Source organism: Lissotriton helveticus, chromosome 5_1 (genome assembly GCF_964261635.1).
Source record: "Lissotriton helveticus chromosome 5_1, aLisHel1.1, whole genome shotgun sequence".
Classification (NCBI taxonomy): domain Eukaryota; kingdom Metazoa; phylum Chordata; class Amphibia; order Caudata; family Salamandridae; genus Lissotriton; species Lissotriton helveticus.
The window spans coordinates 711,515,474-711,538,927 of NC_136065.1; the positions used below are offsets into that span (position 1 = coordinate 711,515,474).

The window sequence follows — 23,454 nt, forward strand, 5'->3', positions numbered from 1 at the left end:
ATACTATTTTGCATCACAACAGAACAGATCCAGATTGGAATAAATGGTTGATCTGGCCCACAGACACAAACAACTGTCAAAATAGATTCCTGAACAAGACACAAGGGGTTAAATACAATAGGCCAGACCCAAGATATGTTCAAAGACAGCATCCTGGAATAGTAACAACATACAGTGTAGAGAAGCTCTGCCTTGATTGGCTACACAGATCTACACTTAAGGATGTAAAACAACACTTATCTTTACTTAAAGATGGCTCTGATCTTAGGGAATTCTTGCTAGGACCAAGAAAACCGCATCAAAAACATTTTTATATATGCCAGTATCTATGCTGCTAATAATAAAGCATGGAAGATTATGCAAGCCGAGACTGCAGAACGAATACGAGAAATTGATCGTACTAATTTAGAGAAAATTCTCTCTGTAGTTGACAATGGGTTAACGACTCTGCCGTCCAGGATATATTCATTGGACAGCATAGTGTCTTCTGCCATAGACATCATGGAACAGGACTTGGTCATGTTGCAACATGGTCAGTCGCAATTACGTTCTATCATGCTATTAGGCTGGACGTTACAAAACCTTAGTTCAGGCTATGTGCCTTGGCGTTTAATCAATACTACGTCCCTGTTTTCAGAATTCAATCTCACTGATAAACAGATCAAATTGGCACAAAGGGGAGCAGACTATACAGTGCTGAGCATTGAAAAACTGGAAAGATTGCCCTTTACGGTAGCAGAGACACCAGCTACTGAATGGATAATACATGGAACAATCACTGTGCCTGTTACAATTTTCCATTTTCAGTATTGCCTAAAACACATACCAGCAGGCACATATGAAAGGTTGGGTAAAGAATACATCAAGACGTCCTGGGAATTACCATACACACACACATGTTGGAGTGGGGCACGTGAAGTGTTTCTTAGCGGTTCAAACTGTGAAAACGCGCGAAGCGGTGTTCTCCTTTGTCAGGGTATAAACTTACACGGGGCCTGTAATGGTTCCTCTAACAATTTATTCTGTCACCTGCAAGGTTCACCAGCTGCAGTGATTGATCCAATATTTCGACAACTTTCAAATGGGAGTTACCTTATGTTAAACAATCACAGCTGCTGTGGCATGTTGCCAGGCATACCATATCTAGTAACTGTGTCATCCAGGGTCACTTTCTGTATGCAAGTATTGTTTCCAAACACCAAGACAGCCACTTGAAGTGGCCTTCACTGAACATCTCTTCTAGCCATTCTTTTACAAAAAACGGTGCCACAGACCTCGGCCAAAGAGACCTATCATCTACAAGTCGCAAGGACTTCTGCCGAGATACATGCCCTCTTGACTACAAACTGCCCCATACATTTCTCAGAAATGTTAAGTCGTATCTTAAACATGTCTGATACAAGCGGAATTGTACATCTATTTAAGAATGTATGTTCCTGACTGTTAGCACCTTTGCAAGCAGTACTCAGAATATTTCCAAACTTCGTGCACTCTGTTTGGCTGACTTCACCTCCTTTTGGGACTCGTTGCAGGGATACTAGTTTTTTCTCCTTCTGCTACGATATGGCAAGCCAAATCACCAGCCCCACTCCAAGCACCATAGAGAGAGCTCTATTGGAGATGAAGTGTCGTGAGCGCATCGGACAAATTTTGGGTTTAACTCGTCTACGAGAATTAAATACCACATGGTTTCTGTCATTCAGACCAATCTGGCAAGATTGCATCTTACCTGTTCTATGCTGCCTGCTATACGGAGAAAAATGCATGTTAGACACGTGTCTCACACTCCCATCAGTCATGCCAACGGATATTGATACTTTGCTTGAGCCAGTAAAGGCCCATGGTCTGTGTTGTCCCCAGCAGCTACCGATTCTGATGACGGCATTCATTGAGATCTCACAGACGCAAAATGCTGATGCTGAGGTACGAGAGGACACTACAGGCACACAGGTAACATCGGATTCGAACATTGCTGAGGCGACCATGCTGAAGGCGATGCTTCACATCTATGTGCGGTTAATCTTCTAAACAAGGTAATCCAACAAGCACCTACAATGTAGACAACTTTTTACAGACATAGAAGATTTCATGTTTTCTCCAAGCACAAACACTGGCATTTGAATTTGGCACACAGCGTTCTGAGAGACTTTGAATTTGATCTTCATTTTTTCAAAACAAAGACCTTTTTCCTATGATTAATTGTTTTTCTTCCAAATTTGTATTTTTCCTTTTTGGCCCAAGTAATCCGCTTATAGTAGAACTATTCATAGAGAACAAGAATTCTTTGAATACCTCCAGAGACAATATATGACCTTGTCCACAAACAAAGAGTATTTTGTAATCTGACATGAAATGGTTTTGGCCTTTTTCTTCTGTATTTACGAGCCATTTCATAAATGTATCTTTTCGTGCTTCAGTCATTTAGCATTCAAATGTAAATTTATGCTGAGTATGAAGCATTGCTTTAATGTGTGCAGCACCAATGCATTGTTTATGCTTACAACCAGTTCTAATGCATTTTTATGTATTTTAGAGGGTTATATCACTTCATGTGTGAATATGTTTTAAATATGTTTAGACATGTTTAGTCGTACATACGAAAGTGGAGTGTGTGTTGTGTATCGATTTAGATTCCGTATGCAGATCCCGCTTCGCTGTCCCAACCACTAGAGACTGCTACCAAGCGCAGGGGGACTTTGTCATCGTGAGCACTGACCTGTGATTGCCGAACGCCGCATCTTAACATCACTGGCTGTGGGGGCAAGAGGAGCACGCTAACACAGGACTCCAACTCCCAGGAGTCCGTGCCTGTCCACACCTGTGCCTGAGGCCCGCCCACACGCCCACCGGACCTATATAGCTTCTCGTGGAACCCGCTGGCTCGGGTCCCGCTTCGCTGTCCCAACCACCGGAGACTGCTACCAAGCGCAAGGGGACTTTGTCATCGTGAGCACTGACCTGGGATTGCCGAACGCCGCATCTTAACATCATTGGCTGTGGGGGCAAGAGGTGCACGCTAACACAGGACTACAACTCCCAGGAGTCCGTGCCTGTCCACACCTGTGCCTGAGGTCCGCCCACATGCCCACCAGACCTACATAACAGCGCGTGGAACCCGCTGTGCGGAACGCGCGCGGGCACGCGCCCGGGCAAAGCCCGGGACAAGGGCAGGACCGTCTGTGGCCGTCCGGGGCCGGGCTGGGCCACCCCCCTGACCACGCTTCCCCAAGGTATTGTACTTTTTAGAAGATCTAAAATCTACATATAAAATGCTATGGGGAAACGGAAAAACACTGAGGAATGGAGCGAGGTAGCTAGGGAAAAGGCAAGGAAGACCAAGCTGAAGAAACCGGTATCCCATGCAGGGGGGAATTGCGTTAAGGACCGGATTGACGAACTGATCGAGGACTGTGAATTATTGTTAGGCGCTAAGCCTTCTGTACTTGTGAGGGGTTCTGAGTGAGTAGATAGCAATGTATCGGATGCTGGGGGTGGGTTAAAGAAGGGAACTGTAGTGGTTCCTGAAATGTTTCAAGGGAGGAAAAGAGACGACGGTGGCCACAAGTTAGGCAAGTCTGTGGGCCCCAAAGATTGTGTTGTCCCCGATAGCATCCAACCCAATTGCCCCGCTTCTGCGATTCCCCCTGTGCTGGACCCGACCATTGTAGTTTGTGGTAAAAGGTTCGATATCTTAGCTCATGAGGTTAACAGTGGTATAATGTATTCTACCTAGCGGTGAAGTTGCTACAATGGAAGCTTGCTCGGGAGGTGGGAATTCCCTGAAGACAGGTGTTAGTGGCACCCCAACAGCTGCTGAGGAAGAAGCTAATCCCATAACCACTGTGGTGAAGCATCTGTGTAAATTGGTAGAGGCCCTTCAAGACAAAATAGTAAGCCTCACGACTATAGTATCTAACCTCAGGTTGGGGCAGGATTTCTGCCCTACTTGTATATCAAATGCAAAAGATAGTGGAGGGAGGAGAAAGCTGGATATTCACTCAGCTGCTTGTAGCGTTGTACATAAAAGAGGATCAGATGCCCCAATAGATCTAGGTGCCAAACAGAGTGAAATAAGTAGAGTAGGGAGTGGCATTACACATACCCATAATGTTCAAACACAAGGGGTTAAACAAATTAACATAACAGTTGATGGGAAACATACAGGCACAAAGGGGGGGGGTCTTGTAAAAGGCAGTAGTTATATCGATCAGCGGAAACTTTCCAGCTCCTTGAAACCAAAACTCGCAATTTCGACTGCACATGAGACACAATCTAAAGACTCCCGGAACAGCTCAGCAAAAGTGTATATGGTGAATGTCCCCAAAATGAGGCAGGGTATGGCATTGGAATCGAGTGAATCCCTCACGAATAAGGCAATCCACTGGATCAGATATGTCAGGGCTTGCCGTTCGTTAATTAGAGAGGACATCCTTGCAGCAAAAATGATTTCGACTTTAGGGGTAACAACTGATTGTATTGAATTGGTCCTTAAAAACAGTTATCTGGCAGAAAATCTGATCCTGTTGGAATTTAGAACTTGTTCCCCGGATCATTCTGATATCCATTTGAGATCACATCCAATCCAGGAAAAGTCTATAGCCAAGTTAGTGCAAGGGAGCGAATCTGGTTGTTCTGGATTGGATTGCAACGATTGACTACCTGAAGTAGACGCCCAAGTTGGACGTACTTTAAATACTATAATGGAAAGCCAGAGCCTGTGTTTGAACCTGTTTTTGGACCCAAATGTATGTACCAGCTCGACATTAGTAACCCCCAGGTCTGTTGAGGACACTGCCATTAATACACTTAATGTAAAACCAAGTTCTCAGGTTATTATTTTACACGATGCAGCCAAACCAAATCTGTTATTATCCTGGAACATCGCAGGCCTGAAATCGAGGGTCGATTCTCCTGAATGGGCCTCGTTTATAAATCCCCATGACATCTGTTTATTTCAGGAAACTTGGTTGTTAGGACCGCAATTCTTCCCTGGCTTTTTGAACTTCAGTATACCTGCTGAAAAGGGAGTTAGAGGCCGTCCCTCGGGTGGCCTAACTATATGGATAAAACAAGACCTTGATGTTAGAGTACAAGTCCTCCCCTCCAAACATAGGGATTTACAGATTCTCACCCTTAAGTATAGAAACCGTAAACTGGTTGACATTTATAATCTGTACGCAAGGAGTACAGGTGGGAAAAAATCGGAAGTTCGAACGGTCCTTGAATTATATTTAGAATGCTATTCCCAGCACTCACATATCGTTTTAGGTGGAGATTTTAACTCGACCTTTGAGCCCCTGGTAGGTGGGGACTGGAATCTATCAGATAAGGAAGACAGGCAATGGGGAGTACCCAAACTTGAACTAGAGCCGGTAAAAAGGTGGTCTGAAATAACCATACAGATTAACACACTCTGTCTGAACAAGGGGCTGCGCGCTACCAACGATAGGGCTTTGCACGATAAGTTAGGTGTAACCACTTTTAAAAGCAGTCCACGAGTAAGCAGAATTGATTACATCTTATTGAGTTTAAGCTTATGGGAACATCAGGAAGATATGATGGTTGTTGATAGGATTGATAGTGACCACAATCCCCTATCTATGTCTTTTTCTTACTGGTCCCTACCTAGTGAAGGGAGGGGGATGGCCGAAGAGCCCTCCACCAAAATAGTTATCACAAATGACATGCGTCATGTTAAAGGGGCCAAAGTGATGGAATGCCAAGAGCATGTAGATTTTATATTAAGTAAATTAAAGCAAGCTACGTGTGCACTGGAGCCACAAGCTAGCAATGGGAACGTGCCCATAGCTCTTGAATTAAGTACAAAAATACACAAATCCTTCTTTGGTGACCTAAAAAGTCTATTTGTTAGGCCGTATAAGCCAAACAAAAAAAACTCTACCTGTCACCCCCCATGTTGGTACACACGGGAGTGTAGGCAGGCCCGGATAGACTTGGGCAGAGCCATTAAAAGTGGATCGAGTGATTGTGTGCGCGCCGCTAGGGCAGCCTATAGGAGCATAGTACACAAATCAAAGAGAGCATGGGACGAAAATAGATGGCAAGAGCTAAGAGAAGCGGGAGAGCAAAAAGATTCCAGGAAATTCTGGAGTGTTCTGAAATGGGGAAGCAAGAGAATCCAGGACAAGCCGCAAAATTGGGTAGCTCAAGAGGAATGGGTATTGTATTTTAAACCCCAATACGCCAGGGCAATGGAACCTAGTATAATTTTGGAGATTCCAATTATACCCTTTCTGGATGATGCATTCAACCTTGATGATGTGCGTCGTGCTTTAGATCTGGTTGTTCCCGGTAAAGCCCCAGGTATAGATGGAGTCCCAGCTGACATATTTCTACATGATAGAGTCTTATGGGGTGACTATATACTGTTGCTGGCTAATACAATAGCTAAAGGAGCACCTATACCTGCCACATGGAATGGGGCTGAAATCATTTCTGTTTTCAAGAAAGGGGACAAGTCGCTACCCGGCAACTATCGCCCAATCAGCCTGATCGACACTATACAAAAGATTCTGGGGAGGCTGATTTTAAATAAGGTACAGGCATTGGAACAGGAGGAGAAGATACTATCCCATCTCCAAACAGGTTTTAGAGCTTCTATCAGCACATTCGACCAAGTACTTCATTTTGCTACGTTGTACTGGAAGACTGTCCTGATAGGAGGGGGTAGCCTTTACTTTGCCTTTATTGATTTATGGGCAGCGTTTGACCTTGTCCCCCGGGCGACGCTATGGCAAGCCCTATATGATATGGGTATGACCCATGCTCTCCTTTCATTGATAATGAGATTACATTAACGCAACTTTGCTCAGATAATGTGGGGTGGCCCAGGAAGCACTACCAGTCAGTTTCCTGTGGAAAGAGGAGTTCGGCAAGGCTGCGTTCTCGCGCCAACCTTATGTTCAATGTACATAAACGATGTGGCCAAGCTTCTGATTTCAGCCAACGTTGATGCCCCAACCTTGGCAGGAGCCAAAGTACCCATTCTTATGTTCGCCAACGATTGTCTAGTTATAGCAAAAACCCTGAGTGGCTTACAGAAGGCGTTAGGAATCTTTGAAAACTTTTGTACCACCCGTGGTTTGGAGGTGAATGTTTTAAAATCAAAATATATGGCTTTTAACCAACATAAATCTTTCAAGGGCAAAATTATAATGAACAAATTACCACTAGAGAAGATGCAAGCATTTAGTTATCTGGGGGTATGCATCCAGCACGACTTATCTTGGAGTCAGCAGGTAGAATTGGGCACCCTTAGGCACCGCCAGCTTTCTGGAGCACTAAGTACGGAACATGCGAGGACCCTCACTAAACCAATTGCCCCAGCACCTACCGTTTACAATGGCAAGGTGGTTGGTGCAGCCTTATATGGCGTTGAGATATGGGGATTCGAAAATTTAGGAAAGTTGACATTGTCTGAAAATAGATTTCTTAGAAACCTGGTAAAACTGCCTCAAAGTACCCCCATGTGTCCTCTATTACTAGACATGGGAATGAGACCCATAGCCCTAATATCTCTATTTCTCCCAGTTCTATACTGGAGACGGTTATGCTCAACTCCAGAATTGAGAACCTGTGCCGTCGGGCTTATGGATGTAATTGAGAGTGACACCTACCACAAAATTAAATGGCTATCATGTATTGGCAAAATACTAGTAGAGCTAGGATTAAAAGAATTATGGGAAGATCCGCTCAATGCCAGATTCCCGCCGAAAAAGGTCTTAAAGGGTTTGTGCTGGGAGGCTATGGCTTCTAAAGTGTATAGGAACACTGCTCCCATGTCGATGACAGGGATTTTTCTGGGCTTTAAAGACATGGTCAACCGTGAAGATTTTTGGGATGCTATTACCAAACCCCTGGATTGCAAACTCTATTTTCAACTTAGAATAGGCAGTTTACCTGTCAGAGCGTTTGCATCCAGATGGGCCGGGGGCGGAAAGGTTGCCTGTCCCGGCTGCCCTGCTGCTTTGGAAACAATTAATCATATATTGTTCGAATGCCCAGTGTATGTGGACCCACGTCGGATGTAGTTACGACCGATGTGCAAGCTAATGGGTACTAGGAGTGGGTTGGTTGCAGCTAGAATAATTCGCACCAGTACTCATCCCCCTGTGTTCATAGCTGTGGCCAAGTTTTTGGGGTGGGCCTGGGCTATTGGAAGCAAATTGCAGTTGAGGTAACCCATTTTGAGATAATCTAACATAGGCCCCAAAATATGCACTTTAATTCATACTGAAAAGATGTTGTATTTTATTGTATTCTTATCCTTTTACCTATTTTTAATCATTATATGAATTTTACACTTTTGTATGCTTTTATGACAATTGTCGAATGAAGCTTGCTTGATGATGATGATGGTACGTTTCACATTACTCTTATATAGGCATAGAAATCCAGTCCTTATTTAGGCATAGCCCATGCTACCGAAATGCAGGCATGTCTCCTTACATCCGTTCATCTACGTCACAATGAGTTCTTGGAAAACCAGACTCTTAAGCTGTTAGGGACATCCCCTTGCTTGAATATTGATTTCTCCAAGAAACTCATTATTATGCATGAACATCTATTCCTTAGGGGTTCATTCATGACGTTCATATGCCCGGCTCGTACGTCAATGCTGGTATTCCTAAACACCTTCAAGGTATAAATATACCCTCACTTGCTTTGGCAAAGCATGGTGTGGTTCGATGCAGTTCGACTACCTACTTGCATGACGCAGCTCGCCACAGCAAGTCCCGAAGGAAGCCAACTCTCCAGCTGACGCAATGAGCAGAAGCTGTCATCCTCCTGCCGAGAATCCAGCTCCAGTGTTTCTGACTCCCCTCGCGGGGTGTTGGGAAATCGAGTCCAGAGAAAAAGATACCAACCTCTCTCATTCTAAGGTATGGAGCTGATTAGAACCTAGAGAAACCTTTGGCAATTCTTGGCAAAAACTAAACTATAGCTAAGCAGCACCTATTTCTTCCCTCGTACTAGACCTAGGTTAGGTTCACTGGGGTAGGCGTATTTTAGAAGCACCAGTTGAGTATTTTAGCCCGTGTTATTTATTTATGTATTTTTATATATGTCATAGCACTAGACAATGCTATTACTGTTTTATTTCATATTACTGTTTGCTCTGTACGCATTATACTTTGCATTCTGTCTAACGTTTGTAGCAGTTCATATATCTTGCATGAGAAATAAGACTGTTTAATAAACCCTTTTATTGAAACGCCCGTCTGTCTATTTCTGGGCAACTCTATAGAAACAAAGCATGCACAGATGACTGAGTGAAATAGTTATCTATTGTTTCCACGACTCTGAAGATATTGTTCCGGTTCTAGGGGAAACAAAGTTGTCATGTTTATGCAGTTGTTAGAGACTAATCGCTTCTTGTTTATTCGAGAAAGTTACTAGTGACCTCTAAGTTAGCTGGAACACACACAATTAAGTTTAATATACTTGATAGAGACACATTGACCTCAGTCCTATGTCAAATCTATAGTGTATATTGTTTGAATGCGCAGAGCCTATTGGGGATATAGGAACTACACTACATTAATTCATTGTGATGACTGCTGACCCATATGGAGAGTAAGAAGGGTGGTATTTTCTAGATGGCCAGGGTTTGCACTTATTATTAAAACAATGTTTACGTTTTACTGGTTGTGTGTCTTGTACTTTAAATATTATGTTATTTGCAGTCTATATTGTTTTAAATCTTTTTAAAAAAAATTTACACAAAGTTTGTCTATGCTACATGAAAACTGTAATTTTGAAACCTCCTTTCCCACAGATCTTTCTGTAAATCTCACTGACCATTTCGGGGGAACGGTATACAGAAAAATTTAATATAAATACATTAAAGTAGAAATTAGTTTTCCTTTGCACTTTGATGCTTGTAGTCTTAAATTTATAGTGGCATAAGTACAACAAAACGTATGGAAATGGAAAGCAAAAACATGACCTGATCAGGTACCCATAAATAAAGTCAGATTACATCAGAGTTATGCAGTGCAAGAGGATCAAAGATTATGGGGTAGGCGAGGAGGGTATGTGGGGTCAATGCTGAAAATGGTCTGCCAGCATGAGTGGTTATGAGTGACCACAAAGCTCACTATTCATGGGAGCAGAGGCTGCTGCCACCAAAAAAAATGACTTTTAAAGTCAGAAACTTCATATTCACCAAGGGCAATGTTTCAATGAGGTGAACCTAAAACTCTGGACGAAAACTAAGAGAAAATCTCAGTGATATGATTAAGGAAGAATCACAGGCCAGGGAAAGGATAACTTTTCATGAATCAAGTTAGGAAGACCTCACCATAACTTAAGCAACCCCAGGGGTCCATAAAGGCCTAAAGAGTTTCCCAATGTGCCTCAGGATTGTGACAGAAAGAGCAAACCCACATCCAGCATAAAGGAACGAAAGGAACAACAGAAACCACATTCCAAGAAAGACAATAAATGCTTGGAAAACCACCTTTGCAGAGCCCCTTGGTGCAAGGCATGAGTTAAAAGGCATACTAGCTGAAAGACTGCTGGATATTATTGCTTTACAACCCCAAATAAAAGGAATGCAGCACCCCCAAGATAAGGCACTCGGTAAAGCAGGAAGAAACACTTGGAAAAGTGACTCAGCACTCACAAAAGGAGGCAAATCAAAAGGCAGTTTCAAAACAAAGCATGTAATTTTATTAATGAAACACTCTCTAACAGAAGGACTTTCCCTGATGTCAAATTAAACCTGTAAAACAAAATGCAAATGTATATACATTTATATATGTCTTCAAGCAAGTAATAATAAAACACTGAAGTCAAATGCAAGGGAGTACAACATAAGCAGATAATAATGGATGTCCAATGCAAGAAACGAGCACTGTCAAATGCCATGATTAAGCACTGTCAAATGAAAGTCTCAAATATAAAAAAGCATATATACACCGCATGGAAATGTTTGAAATATATATGTAGAGTACATCACCTATTGAGATAAACACATCATTCTGTTCAGCTTGACTGTAAGCCCTATTTGGTCCTCCAGAACTCTCAATGAGAAAGCAAGCAGCCGCTGCTCATGCAGGCAAGAGCGGTGGGGAGGTGGGCCGGGAGGGGGGGTTTTGATGGACGAAGACTAGGGACAATTCATTATTTATTTAATGTCCCCTCGTCATTGTCCGTAAAGACCCCCACCCAGCCCCACTGCCCTTACTTGCACGGGCCATGGCTGACAACAAGAACGTCCTTGGGCTCCGCGTCCACACCCTGAGGAGCTTCTGTTTTATTGCCAAAGTTCCTGTCTTTAATACATTTACTATCATCGAGAGAGAGTTTAGAAATTCCTCCACCCTTCATATTTTTCAAAACCAAGGCTGACCATACCGGTCTGTGTCGAGGTCAAGATGCAAGCTGGCCAGACCTACGTGTTATGACTCCCACAAGTTCTGTTCCAAACAAAGCTGTTTTTGCTCTGTGCTGTGAAGAAATAAAATCATCCCTCTGAAGCTGCAAGAAGGAACCAAATAGAAACAATGCACTAGCACAAAATGATGTTGTACATTCAAAATGGAGTCAATTATTACATGGAGTCAATGGTCACCCATGATCCACAATGTAGACAAATGCATATTGCACTACATGGATAGCTTCCGCTAAGTGGGCAAAATTTCCTTGGCAGAAACTATCCTTGGGAGAAAAAAGGAGAGCTAACCATCTGCAGTCTCCAAGCTGGCTGGATGGCCAGATCTCAGAGGAGGAGGAAATTGGTCCCACTATCAGACCTGATTCTTTCTCATTAGTCGAAATCTGGTGATCAAGGAAAATGGTGGTAAACTGTAGAGAAGCATATAGGGCCATGCCACTTTCAGGGCATCCAGCTCCAAGGCCAGTGAAACACCTAAGCCAATGGAAACAGCAACAAAAGCTGGGGCAGCTGAACATTTTCAGGAGTTCCAAACATATGAATGAATAACTCCTGAAAAGTCTGCATATATGTTTGAAGGGGTAGGGACACAGAGTGATCCTGAGAAGATGAGAAGGCCACGCTTAATATGTCCACTTGAACACTGCTGTTATACCTAATCTGAGAGGTCAAGGAGAGCCAGTTGGTGTTTCACCCAAGTAAAATGTAAAAAATGTAAATGTCGGAATTTGTAAAGCGCACAGCTACCTCCACCGGAGGTGTCCTGGCTTCCCTGGGAAATGTCCACTCCTGGGCACCCCCAGGTGCAGCCAGGCATCCCAGCGCTTTTGGGGCCGTTGTGGAGATTAAGCAAGCTATTGCCCAGAGTTGCAGAGTGGGCCCATGATTAGAATAGGCACCGAGGCGAGAATTATCAGGTCCGAGGAAATTGAGCCCAAGACCTGCTGAGACGGGAATTGAACCCTGGTCCCGGGCTGGACCTCTGCATCAGGGTCTGCCGCTCTAACCATTGAGCCACACTTCTCCACTCCACTCCAAGTACCCAGCTGAACAGTCTCTAAACCTGTGGAGCTCCAGTAAGTCTCCCACCCGTTGATCATAAGCAATCATTAATATGTTGTTAGGCCACACCAGAACAAGATAGCCACAAACGTGCCTCAAAGCCCCCGGGAAAACTAGGTTGCAATGTGAACCTGTGTCCAAAACTGGAAATATGCTGGGATTAGCGGATGAATACACAAAGATGACTGGTGCTGTGCACCTGCATCCTTTGGGCAGGCAAGAGAAACACAATGTCCATGGTGAGCCTATAAAGACCATGTGAATTTCAGCACATTAAGTCATGCCAAGTAAGGAAAGAGTGAGGTCCAGTCCAGCTTACCATGGCTCAAGGTTTAAAGGGGGTATGCAGTAAAGAATCAGTTAGATGTGAGTACAGAGCCCCTTGTCCCAATCAGAGTCACCTTTATTGTAAATACATGGTGGCAGAATACAGAACAAAGGGAGCACCCTGAACTGATATACTATTCCTGGACACTGAATTGTAGTACTAGGAGGGGGGTGAGCGCACACTGCCTCACACTCTAGCACTTCGAAGACCTTGGGCAGCATCTCCAGCACCCCCAAAAGGTGTTGCTCTCTACTGAAGAGGGACAATTATCCTGAAACAAGTGTCTAGAGAAACACAGCACAGGCTGCAGCAACAAGGGTGAAAAACTAAAGCCTGATACCGAAGAAAGTGTTATCATGTACTGCATTTATTATGGTGCTTCAGGGAAAACTGAGTGCTGGAGTGTAAGGCAGTGTGCACCCACCCCCTCCTACAGAAATGTAGTAATGTTGATGCCGTGAGGCCATAAGAATATGAAGGTATGCATTCAGTAGGTGAATGGTCAGCATCAATGTCCCAACCACAGTCAGGGGAATGGTCCATTATAAACAGTGCCGGACTGGGAACAGAAACCGGCCCTGGCAAACTGCTCACCCGCCCACCCTGGGGTGAGGGGGAGTGCAGCTGAGCAGTTGTGAGGGCCGGTTTCGGCCAATTTTGTTACAGGGGGCGATATTGCCGACCCCCGGTAGCAAAAACAGCCGCCGAGGGGCCCAAAACCGACCCCCACCTTAGCAGCCTACCGGGGAAACTCCTGGTGCCCGCTATGGCCAGTCCAGTCCTGATTACAAAGTCTCCCGCCCAGATTCCAAGCTGAGCAAAGTGGGATTCCCAGGTGCTCATTTATAATTAGGCTGATGTTCCCACTCCAGGAATTGAGTGTCCTGCAAAAAAAGGAATTAGCCTTGGAAACAGAAGAAGACTACTGCTGGTGCCCTAAAGACAAATGCTTCCTCTCTTTGAACACACAACTAATTGTGTACCCCAGTTCATCCCCAAACAGCCAGGTAACCTCAAATGGAAGTCACAGACATATGGGAGCTTTCTCTATGCCACTAAGGCTTCCCTAGACAAGACAAAGGCGTAGTCTGCATTGAATGAGACATCAGCAAGAAATTCAGTCTGCTCCTCTGTCAACTACAGAGAAGCAGAACAGTCTCCAGCCTCGTCTGCTAGCTTGAATAGCTGCTCAAACTTTGTAATATACCTTTGCAATCAGAGGCACCATAGATCTAAGCACAAAATGTCAGGAGGGACCCAGAATGAACCTTCTTATCAGTAGCATCCTTATAAACAACGTCCTCTACCATCATTCCTCAACCAAATAGGCTGGCCACTGGGAAATCAACAGGAAGACAGAATACGTAGCCTAACCTGGGAGGAGAATGAAACTATTGGAAGTGTCAGAGATGTAAGAGGAACATCCATGTTTTCAAGAATCCGGGACACAACCTCAGTGAGCAACTAATTTCCATTGAATTTGCTGCTTCAATTCACTGTAACCTTCTTCTCAGTATTCTCTCGTAGAATCAGTGAAGTCAGAGTCCAAATTCTCCTTCCCTCTGTCTGTCTCCCTCCCTCTGTTTGTCTCCTTCCCTCTCTCTGTCTCCCTCCCTCTCTCTGTCTCCCTCTGTCTGTCAACCTCTGTCTCCCTCCCTCTGTCTCCCCTCCCTCCGTCTGTCTCCCTCCCTCCGTCTCCTTCCCTGACTCCCTGTCTCTGTCACCCTCTGTCTCCCTCCCTCTGTCTGCCTCTCCCTCCCTTCCCCGCTTCCCTCTCCCTTAGTCTCCTTCCCCCTCCCTCCCTCTGTCACCTCACCTGGCGTGCATGTGTCTCAGCCGGGGCTGAGAAGGCTTCCCGGCTGCACCCGAGTGCTTCACAGGTCTTTAAAAGACCACTTACATGATAATGAGGCTTTGTTGTATTTCACCTCTTCTCAGCGTCCCTGCAGCTCCACTTTGACCTTCGCTGGAATCGCCCGGCCCCCATAGGGCACTGCTGCAACCGGCAGTGTTTGCAGACACTTCTTTTTTTTTTCTTAAACACAGGTAGGATGTCTGGAAGTTCTGCGGGCCGCCAAGGAAGGCTTGCGGGCCGCTGGCGGCCCGCGTGCTGTACTATGAGTACCTCTGAATTGAAGTCTCTGCTTCCTTCGCATTTCAGAATTACGGAGATGTGCTTACATTTGCGCTTTCCTAACTGCTTGTGCATTCTCAGATGTTTGTTCAGTTCATTTGCAGCAGGATATGGAATTCTGATTTTGTGACAAAAAATGCATCCTACAACCTTTCCTTTTTTGTACCCAGCAAAATCGTCATAGTGCACTTTACAAAATTCTCTCACTGCAATCAGAGAAAGAAAACTAAATACCATTCTCCCTTTTAAAACAATAGGCAGCAATTTGTCAAAAGACTGTGTCTGACATGTGTTCTCTTTGAACGCACAGACAATATGGAAGGATAAAAACAAACTTTGAAGGCATCTTTATTGCTCCTTCATCTTCTAAACTCCAACGTTGTTATTGTAAGCATGTTGCAGCACACCTGCAACCTTACTTCCAGTCCACCCATCTCTCCAACAATCTCTCTTCCTTCGTTCCATTCATCCATCCATCTTTCTCCTGGTGAGAACTCCAGATCCATTCATCTTTCTCTCCTTCCATCCTTTGCTCCACCCTTCTCTCCCTTTCTTACTTTTGTGTTGTCCTATTGCATTTGTTCCCCTAATCCATAGTTTCACCATACCATTCCCTTGCAGTGCTATTTATGATGAGCTTCCAACAAAGTCACTGAAGTCATAAACAACATGTGAAAGGTTTTTATCTTACACACTTCCCAGAGGCTCCCTGCCCACATATGCTGCTAAAGTGTGGGAAGGCGGGATATGCCACCCTACCCAGTTAAAAAGCCTCTGCTAGGTTGTGAATGGAAACAGGCTTATATATCAGCATCTGGCATAAAACTGTAGTTATTATTCCTAATCACCCTTCCTTGTTTACTAAGTAGATAACACCTTGATACCAGAGGGTTTCACGTGTTGTAAAGGACAAACCTGTGAAACAAACTCTTAAAAAGAGATGGAAAAAACATAGACCTCAAAGGGTCAGTTACCTCCTCTGGACTGGGCAACACAGCTGAAAACCTGTCAAGCAATGAAGGTGCAGGTATCTGCCCCCTTACCCTCTGTTCTGAGTCCCTGGCATTGTGATTGGCGATAAAATAATATTGTTTGAAATGCTGCACTTCATAGCACCTCTTGGTGGTTACTGACTTTTTGATTTAATTCAGCGTTTGTGTGATTTCTTTGAAGATTTGCCCTACTGTCAAATCTGTTGGTAATTTGTCACATACCGTGCACCTAGCTCTAAAAACAGTGAAGTAAGCAGATCATCTGAGTAGTAACCATACCTGTGTCCCCTGGCTGGACAGAAAGCCCAATATAGGCTTTAAGTTTTCCAAAATATTTAAAGAACCAGTAAAATGGTTCAGCTGGATGAGGCAGTGGTTGGGAAACTACTGAAAGGAAGATGGACCAAAGGTCTCAATCTCACTGTCGATAATGCTGCAAAGTTGTACCAGTCTTTGCCCATCTGTTGCTCTTAGCTTAAGCCTTCCCATGTATCTACCTATATAATTATCGTATGAAATCTCTCTATTTGTGTCATAACTACAACTTCACAATTGCTTTATTAACCTTCTGGCTTTCTCAAAATTGTTTGGAAATGCACCATTTGCCAACTCTTTTTTCTAAACTTTCTCGGGTGGGGAGAAACCACCCCGGAACCCAACTTTTGACGGTTGGACTCAGTCGCCACCGGCGACGGGACTCATCATAAACTTTTACGCCGCACCACTTTCAAATGTCACCAGCAGCCACTGCTAATATCATTGGGGTATGTTTGTTTTCAGTTCCTAAACCCAAAACGTAGGACTACTCCGTCATTTGTTCTTATCAAAAGAGAAACCTTAGAAGTTAAAAGAACAAATGCAACTCACATGGAGGTCACTTAGAGGTCACAAGGGGTAACAGCTATGGTTGCTTGCCCCGTGCGCCCCCTGGTTCTACCATTCCGACCCCTGACCTCAGAGGTGGCAAAATCAGTACCATGAACACTGCGGCAGCTCGTCCTCATGTACACTGTTTGAACATCCACTCGCCTTGTTTTCTGTCAATCTTTTTAACACTCTAATAGTGAATAATGTCACATTATTCACTATCAGTGTAATAAAAAATAGAGTACAATTAACTGGAATATGGCATTCCTTGGCAGCTGAGGTAATTAAAAAATGTTTTTAAAATCATTTTGTGTGCGTGTTTGTGAGTGAGAAAGTGTTTGTGAGAGAGAGTATGTATGAGGGAGTGTGTATGTATGTGTAAGCATGTATGTCTGAGTGAAAGTGAAGGTCAAGAGACCTGTGATGTCACTTTCGCTACCCCTGGAATTTTGGTAAATTGATGTCCATGGCCACTCATTTGGTCTTTACCTCTCAATTTTCTTTCGATTGTTTTCACCTCTTCTTTGCATGGGTATCCTGTCATTTTAAGCAGTACATTCAAATGTAATGGAAAACGTGTTTTTTTACAAGATACCTTTGCCGTGCATCTTTATGACTTTTCTGTTTGTTTCAAAAACTTCAGAGCTGAGCTGTGCTGCGCAGAAGAGGATGTTTATGATGAAGTGGCTTCTCAAGATGAAGAAACATGTGCTACTCAGGACGGCAGATCCTCACCAAGCCTTTCCGAAGATGACATAGCTAATTCTTCAAATGATATTAGTAGCGGATTGGTATTAGAAGAGATCACCCCATCATTGCCTGACATTTGCTGCAAAGGCGAAATAGCACCATCTGGCGACCCACTCTGTTCTTTGCATGACCGTTTTGACAAGAAAGAATGTTGGGGGGAAGTTATTTATGAATTTCGTTCGGATCAAAATATACCAAAGCATGTTCGCACTATTTTAGAATGTAAGGAAAAGGGCATTTACGATGACGCTGGAATCAAGGAAGACTACACAGATTAATAGATGTTGGGCCATAGATGAACGATGCAAGCAAATTGAATGATATTAATTTTATTCCAAAGCATTTACTTGAACGATTATTTAATGATTCATGTATTATTGTTGATACAAACCTTCCTAACATATTGACATAGGGACTGCAGATCATTTCATTTTAGTAAAGCATACCTGTCATTACAGCAGAAAACTGACTTTTTTTTAGCGCGAGAGAAAAGGGCCCCTAGATCAGTTGAGAACCTAAAATCGGTGTTGCTGACAAACCTCACATGCCTGCATAATGTATAGTATTCCTGTTTCTTGTTTATTCCTTTATTTTCATGGTACACAACAAGCCAACTAGATTCCAACGTAGAAGCCAGGAAAGTCACATTCTTCCAGGGCTCTCTGGCGTCCAATTCTTAATCCTTTCGAGTTTGCGCTTTTGTCCTAACCATCTAGCCTCCATTTTTCCTATTTCTGCATGGGATAAATAGTTTGCTTTCCCTAAATTTTACCATATAATTATAAGTATCAAGTTAGAACATTTCATAGGGTGAATGCATGTTGGAAGAGGGGGTCCTTATGCCTCCCTGTCCCACACCTCTGTTGCTAGGTGCGAGATCCGGACCCTCTCGTTTCAATGTTAGGCTACGTAAGGACACCGTCCGAGATAGCCCTGCTCACTCCCTTAGTAGCTTGGCACGAGGAGCCAGGCTTATCTCCAAGGCACAAGTGTACAGTATGTGCAACCACACTCGCAGCAACCCAAAGATGTCACCACAAATAGACTCCACACATGTTTTTATAAAACAAGTATTTTATATAAGAAGATATACGATATGCCCACACGATACAAAACCAACATATAATAATGGGTAGTATTCCTTCCAGTGGATTGGTAGGTTCTAATCCCAACCACCGCTTCTAACCAACAGTTAAGCTTACTTCTAACCGTTTCCAAAAGGTTAGGCAGTTCGTATTGCTAGAATCACACACGTTGCAAAAGAAAGGAAATACTGCAATGCGTAACAATATACTCCTGTACTGCGCAATAGAGAAACAATGCCATACATAGCGCCACGGTCATGTAATTCGGCAATAGAAGGAATAATGCAATGCGTATCACTACCAGCATGCACCGTACAAAGAAGAAACAAAGCAATGCATCACGCTACAATCATGTACTGTGCGATGAAGAAATAATGCAATGCACCACATTACAATTATGTACTCTGCAAGGGAAAAATAACGCAGAGCATAGCGCACCAAGCATGTAGTTTGTCAGGCACAAATAAGGTCAGGCGTCATACAACAGTTCAATAGTTCGTTATCAGCAATAATGCAAAGTGTAATACAACAGTTTAGGTGCTCCGTTAACAGTTACACCCAACATGGATCAATGATGACACAAAAGTACCGCTTCTCACTCCGGCCCCAGTACTGCCCCTCCTTGGGCCAGCATGGGCCTCGATCTGATCCGAAGCAACAGGCTCGTGCAGCTGACAGAAGCGAGAGGCCGAGATAGTGTCTCTGCGGGCCAGCAGTCCACCCCGGTTGGTAATCCACATTATCTGGGGTGGCGGGGGCGCGCCCCCACTCTCCTCTCCTCCTTCAGAGACTTGGGCCTTGATCCAGAACTCCCTCAATGGTGCCGGCGAGCTCGGGCCGGCAGCTCAGCTCCTCTGGGGCTGCTGGTACAGGCCGCTACCATTTCACTCGAGGGCCTTAAGACCTGGCCCTCCTTCCGGCAGTCTCAGTGGACACCGAGACCTGCACTCAGCATTGTGGAGACTTACTTCGATTTCGGTGCACACCCTACCCAGGCACTCCTCTCCAACTCGTCTGGTTGCACCTCAACTCTGCGCTTCCGAGACTCGCCTCTTCTCTGGTCCAACATGCGCACAAGGCTACCCACCCTAAAGGGCACATTTTGGACCAAGTCTGGACCTCCAACCTAGAAATAACACCTCCATTAGCTTCCCCGTGCACATGGTCTGACCACCATTTTATTACATTCAGTATGGCCTGCATCCCTCCTATTAAACCTCCCCTGGCGGGTAACTTCCTGGCCAGAAACTAGAAGCAGGCCAATATTGGCGACTTCTGCACGCTTTTAACAGCCACCTCTCCTACAGAACAAGGCTCCCTCTGTCATCAGGCATCAAACCTCGATCAATGGCTCGAATCAGCCAGTAATAAGGTTGTCCCCTTTAAGAGAGCCAACCTTAAATGCCCCCGTTATGCCCAAAACTGGTTTTCCGACGACCTGAAAAGGAAAAAAATGGCACTCAGACAAGCAAAGCGCCGATGGAGGCAAGCTTATTCAATTCAAATAATCTTTATTCGGATAAAAGCACAGTTCATCACCACCAACAGGAAAAATACAGTACAAGTATAAAAGCGCATAGATCCACATTAAAATCCAAACAAGTACAATATTACAACAGTAAATTCTCCAAATAAAAGTAATACAAATGGCATTAAAAAAGGGTTGGACGGGCATACAAGATCTAGCAGCATTAACAGCATAGTACAAATAGGAAATTAGGCAAGAGTACAAAATCAGCAGCGTATTATCAATAAAGTGCAATAGTGTTTAGCAGCATTAGCAGCATGGTGCATTAACAGCCTAGTGCAAATATGAAATTGGGCAAGAGTACACAATCAGCAGCATATTGTCAGTAAAGTGCAATAGTGTTTAGCAGCATGGTGCAAATATGATTAATTGTAACCACCGTCTTGGTCATGCCACTTATAACAACGATATACAAAGTACTTTGTTAGTGAGCGGTATTAACAACATCACCATAGGATGGGTTTATATGTGGAAAAAAGGGCGATGATAGCTATATTCTGCTCGGCAATATTAAGTATACTTGTCACATTAGAATTCATGCATGGAGGCACGTGAGCGTACCACTGCTTGTAAAAACCCGCTCGCCCGGCAAATCAAATCATCACTTCCAAGCTGTAAAATTTCAAAATGTGCGGATTTAAAATCAAGAATTGACAATGTTTTAAAATACGGGATCGAATAGTGTTTGGTGTATTTTACATAGAACCTGCAAAAGAATAAGAAGTGTATCACCGTTTGTTTGCTACCAATGCCGCAAGGGCAATACGTCTGCTCAAGGTTGTTACTAAATCCCAAAGGGAAACAGAGTAGATATTTTATGCTGCCGTCCCTAAGGCGGAAGAGTAAACTCCTGTTCCATCGCCCAATAGGCGAGCTTATGCACCTGGGGAGAGAACCGTCTATGTAGCCTTGATAAAAAATGACAAAGACTCTATCCTCCAGACTAAGACAATCTATTTCTCCTCTAAAATTACGAATTCAGCCACGAAAACTAAAGACATTTTCGCAATAGTTGATGAGCTTGCGCAACCCGACAGAGTGATAGCTAAATCTGTCCCCTCACAAAAAGGATGCGACTCTCTGAATTTGTTCTTTATTGACAAAAAATCGCCTTCATCAAAAACAACATTCCCACCCCCACACCCTCAACCACCCTTCCTATCACATGTAAAAATCCCCTCATGCTTGACCAAATTCCCCTGATCTCCAGAGAAGAGTTTCTGGTTCTCCTAAAAAAGGTGGGATCTGGCTCCCCCAATGATTGTTGCCCCCCTCACATTTTACAAGAGACCTTCCTTACTTGCCCTGACACGCCTCTCTAACTTCTTAACAGCTCCCTCAAACAAGGTATCATTCCCGATACCTTTAAACATGCTGTGATTGTCCCGTTTCTGAAGAAACCGAACGCCGATCCATCGGTTTTGAGCAACTTCTGCCCAATCTCCCTGCTCCCCTACCTCAGCAAGATACTAGAGGCCCAAGTTACGAACTGCCTCAGCTCTTTTATTGAGCATTATCAGGTTCTCGACCCCCGGCAGGCGGGATTTTGACCAGCTCACTCCACGGAGTCAGTCATCCTGGCAGTCCTGGACGAGCTTAGGAGAGGAGCAGATAAAAACACCACCCAGGCCCTGGCGCTTTTAGATCTGTCAGCTGCTTTTGACATGGTCGATCATGATCTTCTGATCGACCGTGTCAACAATGCTGGCATCCAGGTTCAGGCCCTCAGATGGATTTCCTCCTTTTTACATAAGCGATTCCGAGCAGTTCGCCTGGCTAACTTCTCGGCCAAAAAAAACAGGTTGACCTGTGGGGTTCCCCAGGGTTCCTCTGTATCGCCCCTTTTATTTAATTTATAAATGCAACCCCTGATTGTGTCATTATGCAACAGCCCAGCCATAACCTTCAATTATGCCGCGACCTCCAGTTGGTGTTCGACATTGACTCTTCCAACACATCAGTCACCAATTTTCAATCCACCATGACCTCCAATAGCGAATGGATGTACACCAACCAATGAAAACTTAATTCTGATAAAACGGAGCTGATCCTGACTGGAGGTGCCTCCAACCCCTGGGATTCCAACTTCTGGCCTCCACTTCTGGGCAGCTCCCCCCGCCCAGTGGATACTGTAAAAAACCTTGGGTCATAATCTGCAACGACTTGTCCTTAAAACCACAAATTAATGCAGTGGTATCTTCCTGTTTTTTCGTCTTTGCAGAATTTGGAAGATTTGCAGATTTCTGACCACTGAGGCCCTTACTCTTATCATTCTGGCCCTGGTCATCTCTTGCATCGAATATGCGAACTCACTTTATGTTGGTGTTCCAGCATACCAACTCCGCCGTTTACAGCTGGTACAAAACCAAGCAGCCAGGCTAATTTTCCATCAACCTAAGCATCAACATGTTAGCCCTCTGATGAAGAGCCTTCACTGGCTCCCGGTGGCCAGCCGTTGTGTATTCAAATTGGGCTGTACCATCTTTAAAGCCCTCGCTGGCCAGGGCCCAGCTTTCATCTCTTAAAGGAACCATTGCTATGTCCCCATACGTGGACTCCGCTCCTCCCACCTCAATCTGCTTATGATACCCACTTTTAAACGCAAAAAACATGCTGGTCTCAGATTTACCTTCCTGGCCCCCCATTTTTGGAACTCCCTCCCGACTGAACTGAGATCTGTAACCTGTTACACCCAATTCAGAACACTTCTCAAAACCCTTCTGTTTTCACAAGCATAAAAGTAAAGCTCCTGTTATCCTTCGGCTGCCGGTCTCCCGCGATCAGCGCCATGAAACCGCTTGGTGTAAGCGCGCTTTACAAATAATTTTAACATAACATAACAACGCCTTGGCTTACACCACGACACGCACCCTGTGCATCCGAGACTCTGTTTACTTCCTGTGTGCCCACGATCACAAGGCACAACTTCAGAGGGTCTCAAGCTGCAAAAGCACATGCACACCACGTTGCTTGGGACCTCTCCGGAAACTTTTATGTTCCTGTGTTTCCAAACAGGGAGCCAGCTCACCTCGGGCCCTTGGGGTTCAGGAGACAGCACAAAGCACAGTCCTGTTCAAGAAGGGGCGACACCACCCCCAGCAATGTCCCTTCAGTCTCTTCCTCAGTAAAAGCTACAAACTGCAGGCCAGACCCAGATCACGAAGCAAGGGTCAATCCTATCCAGCAGTCTCTTCAGCAACTTCATCCTTGGCAGAGGTTCTTTTTGACCACAAAAGAGGTCAAAGCATTTGCAGACTCAACCTGTCCATTTCGCCATTCAAAACTA

General features: G+C 44.4%; 1 protein-coding gene across 2 annotated transcripts in view; it reads left to right on the forward strand.

The window, feature by feature from the left end:
- The window catches only part of LOC144754857 (uncharacterized), a 1,464,081-nt gene extending 1,446,061 nt beyond the window's left edge, over window positions 1–18,020 (forward strand). For both annotated transcript variants that reach the window (XM_078643119.1, XM_078643120.1), the window contains one exon: window positions 17,449–18,020. In XM_078643119.1, the coding sequence (XP_078499245.1) occupies window positions 17,449–17,833 (385 nt within the window). In that variant the 3' untranslated portion in view covers window positions 17,834–18,020. The remainder of the gene's footprint in view (window positions 1–17,448) is intronic.
- Window positions 18,021–23,454: the final 5,434 nt, after the last annotated feature.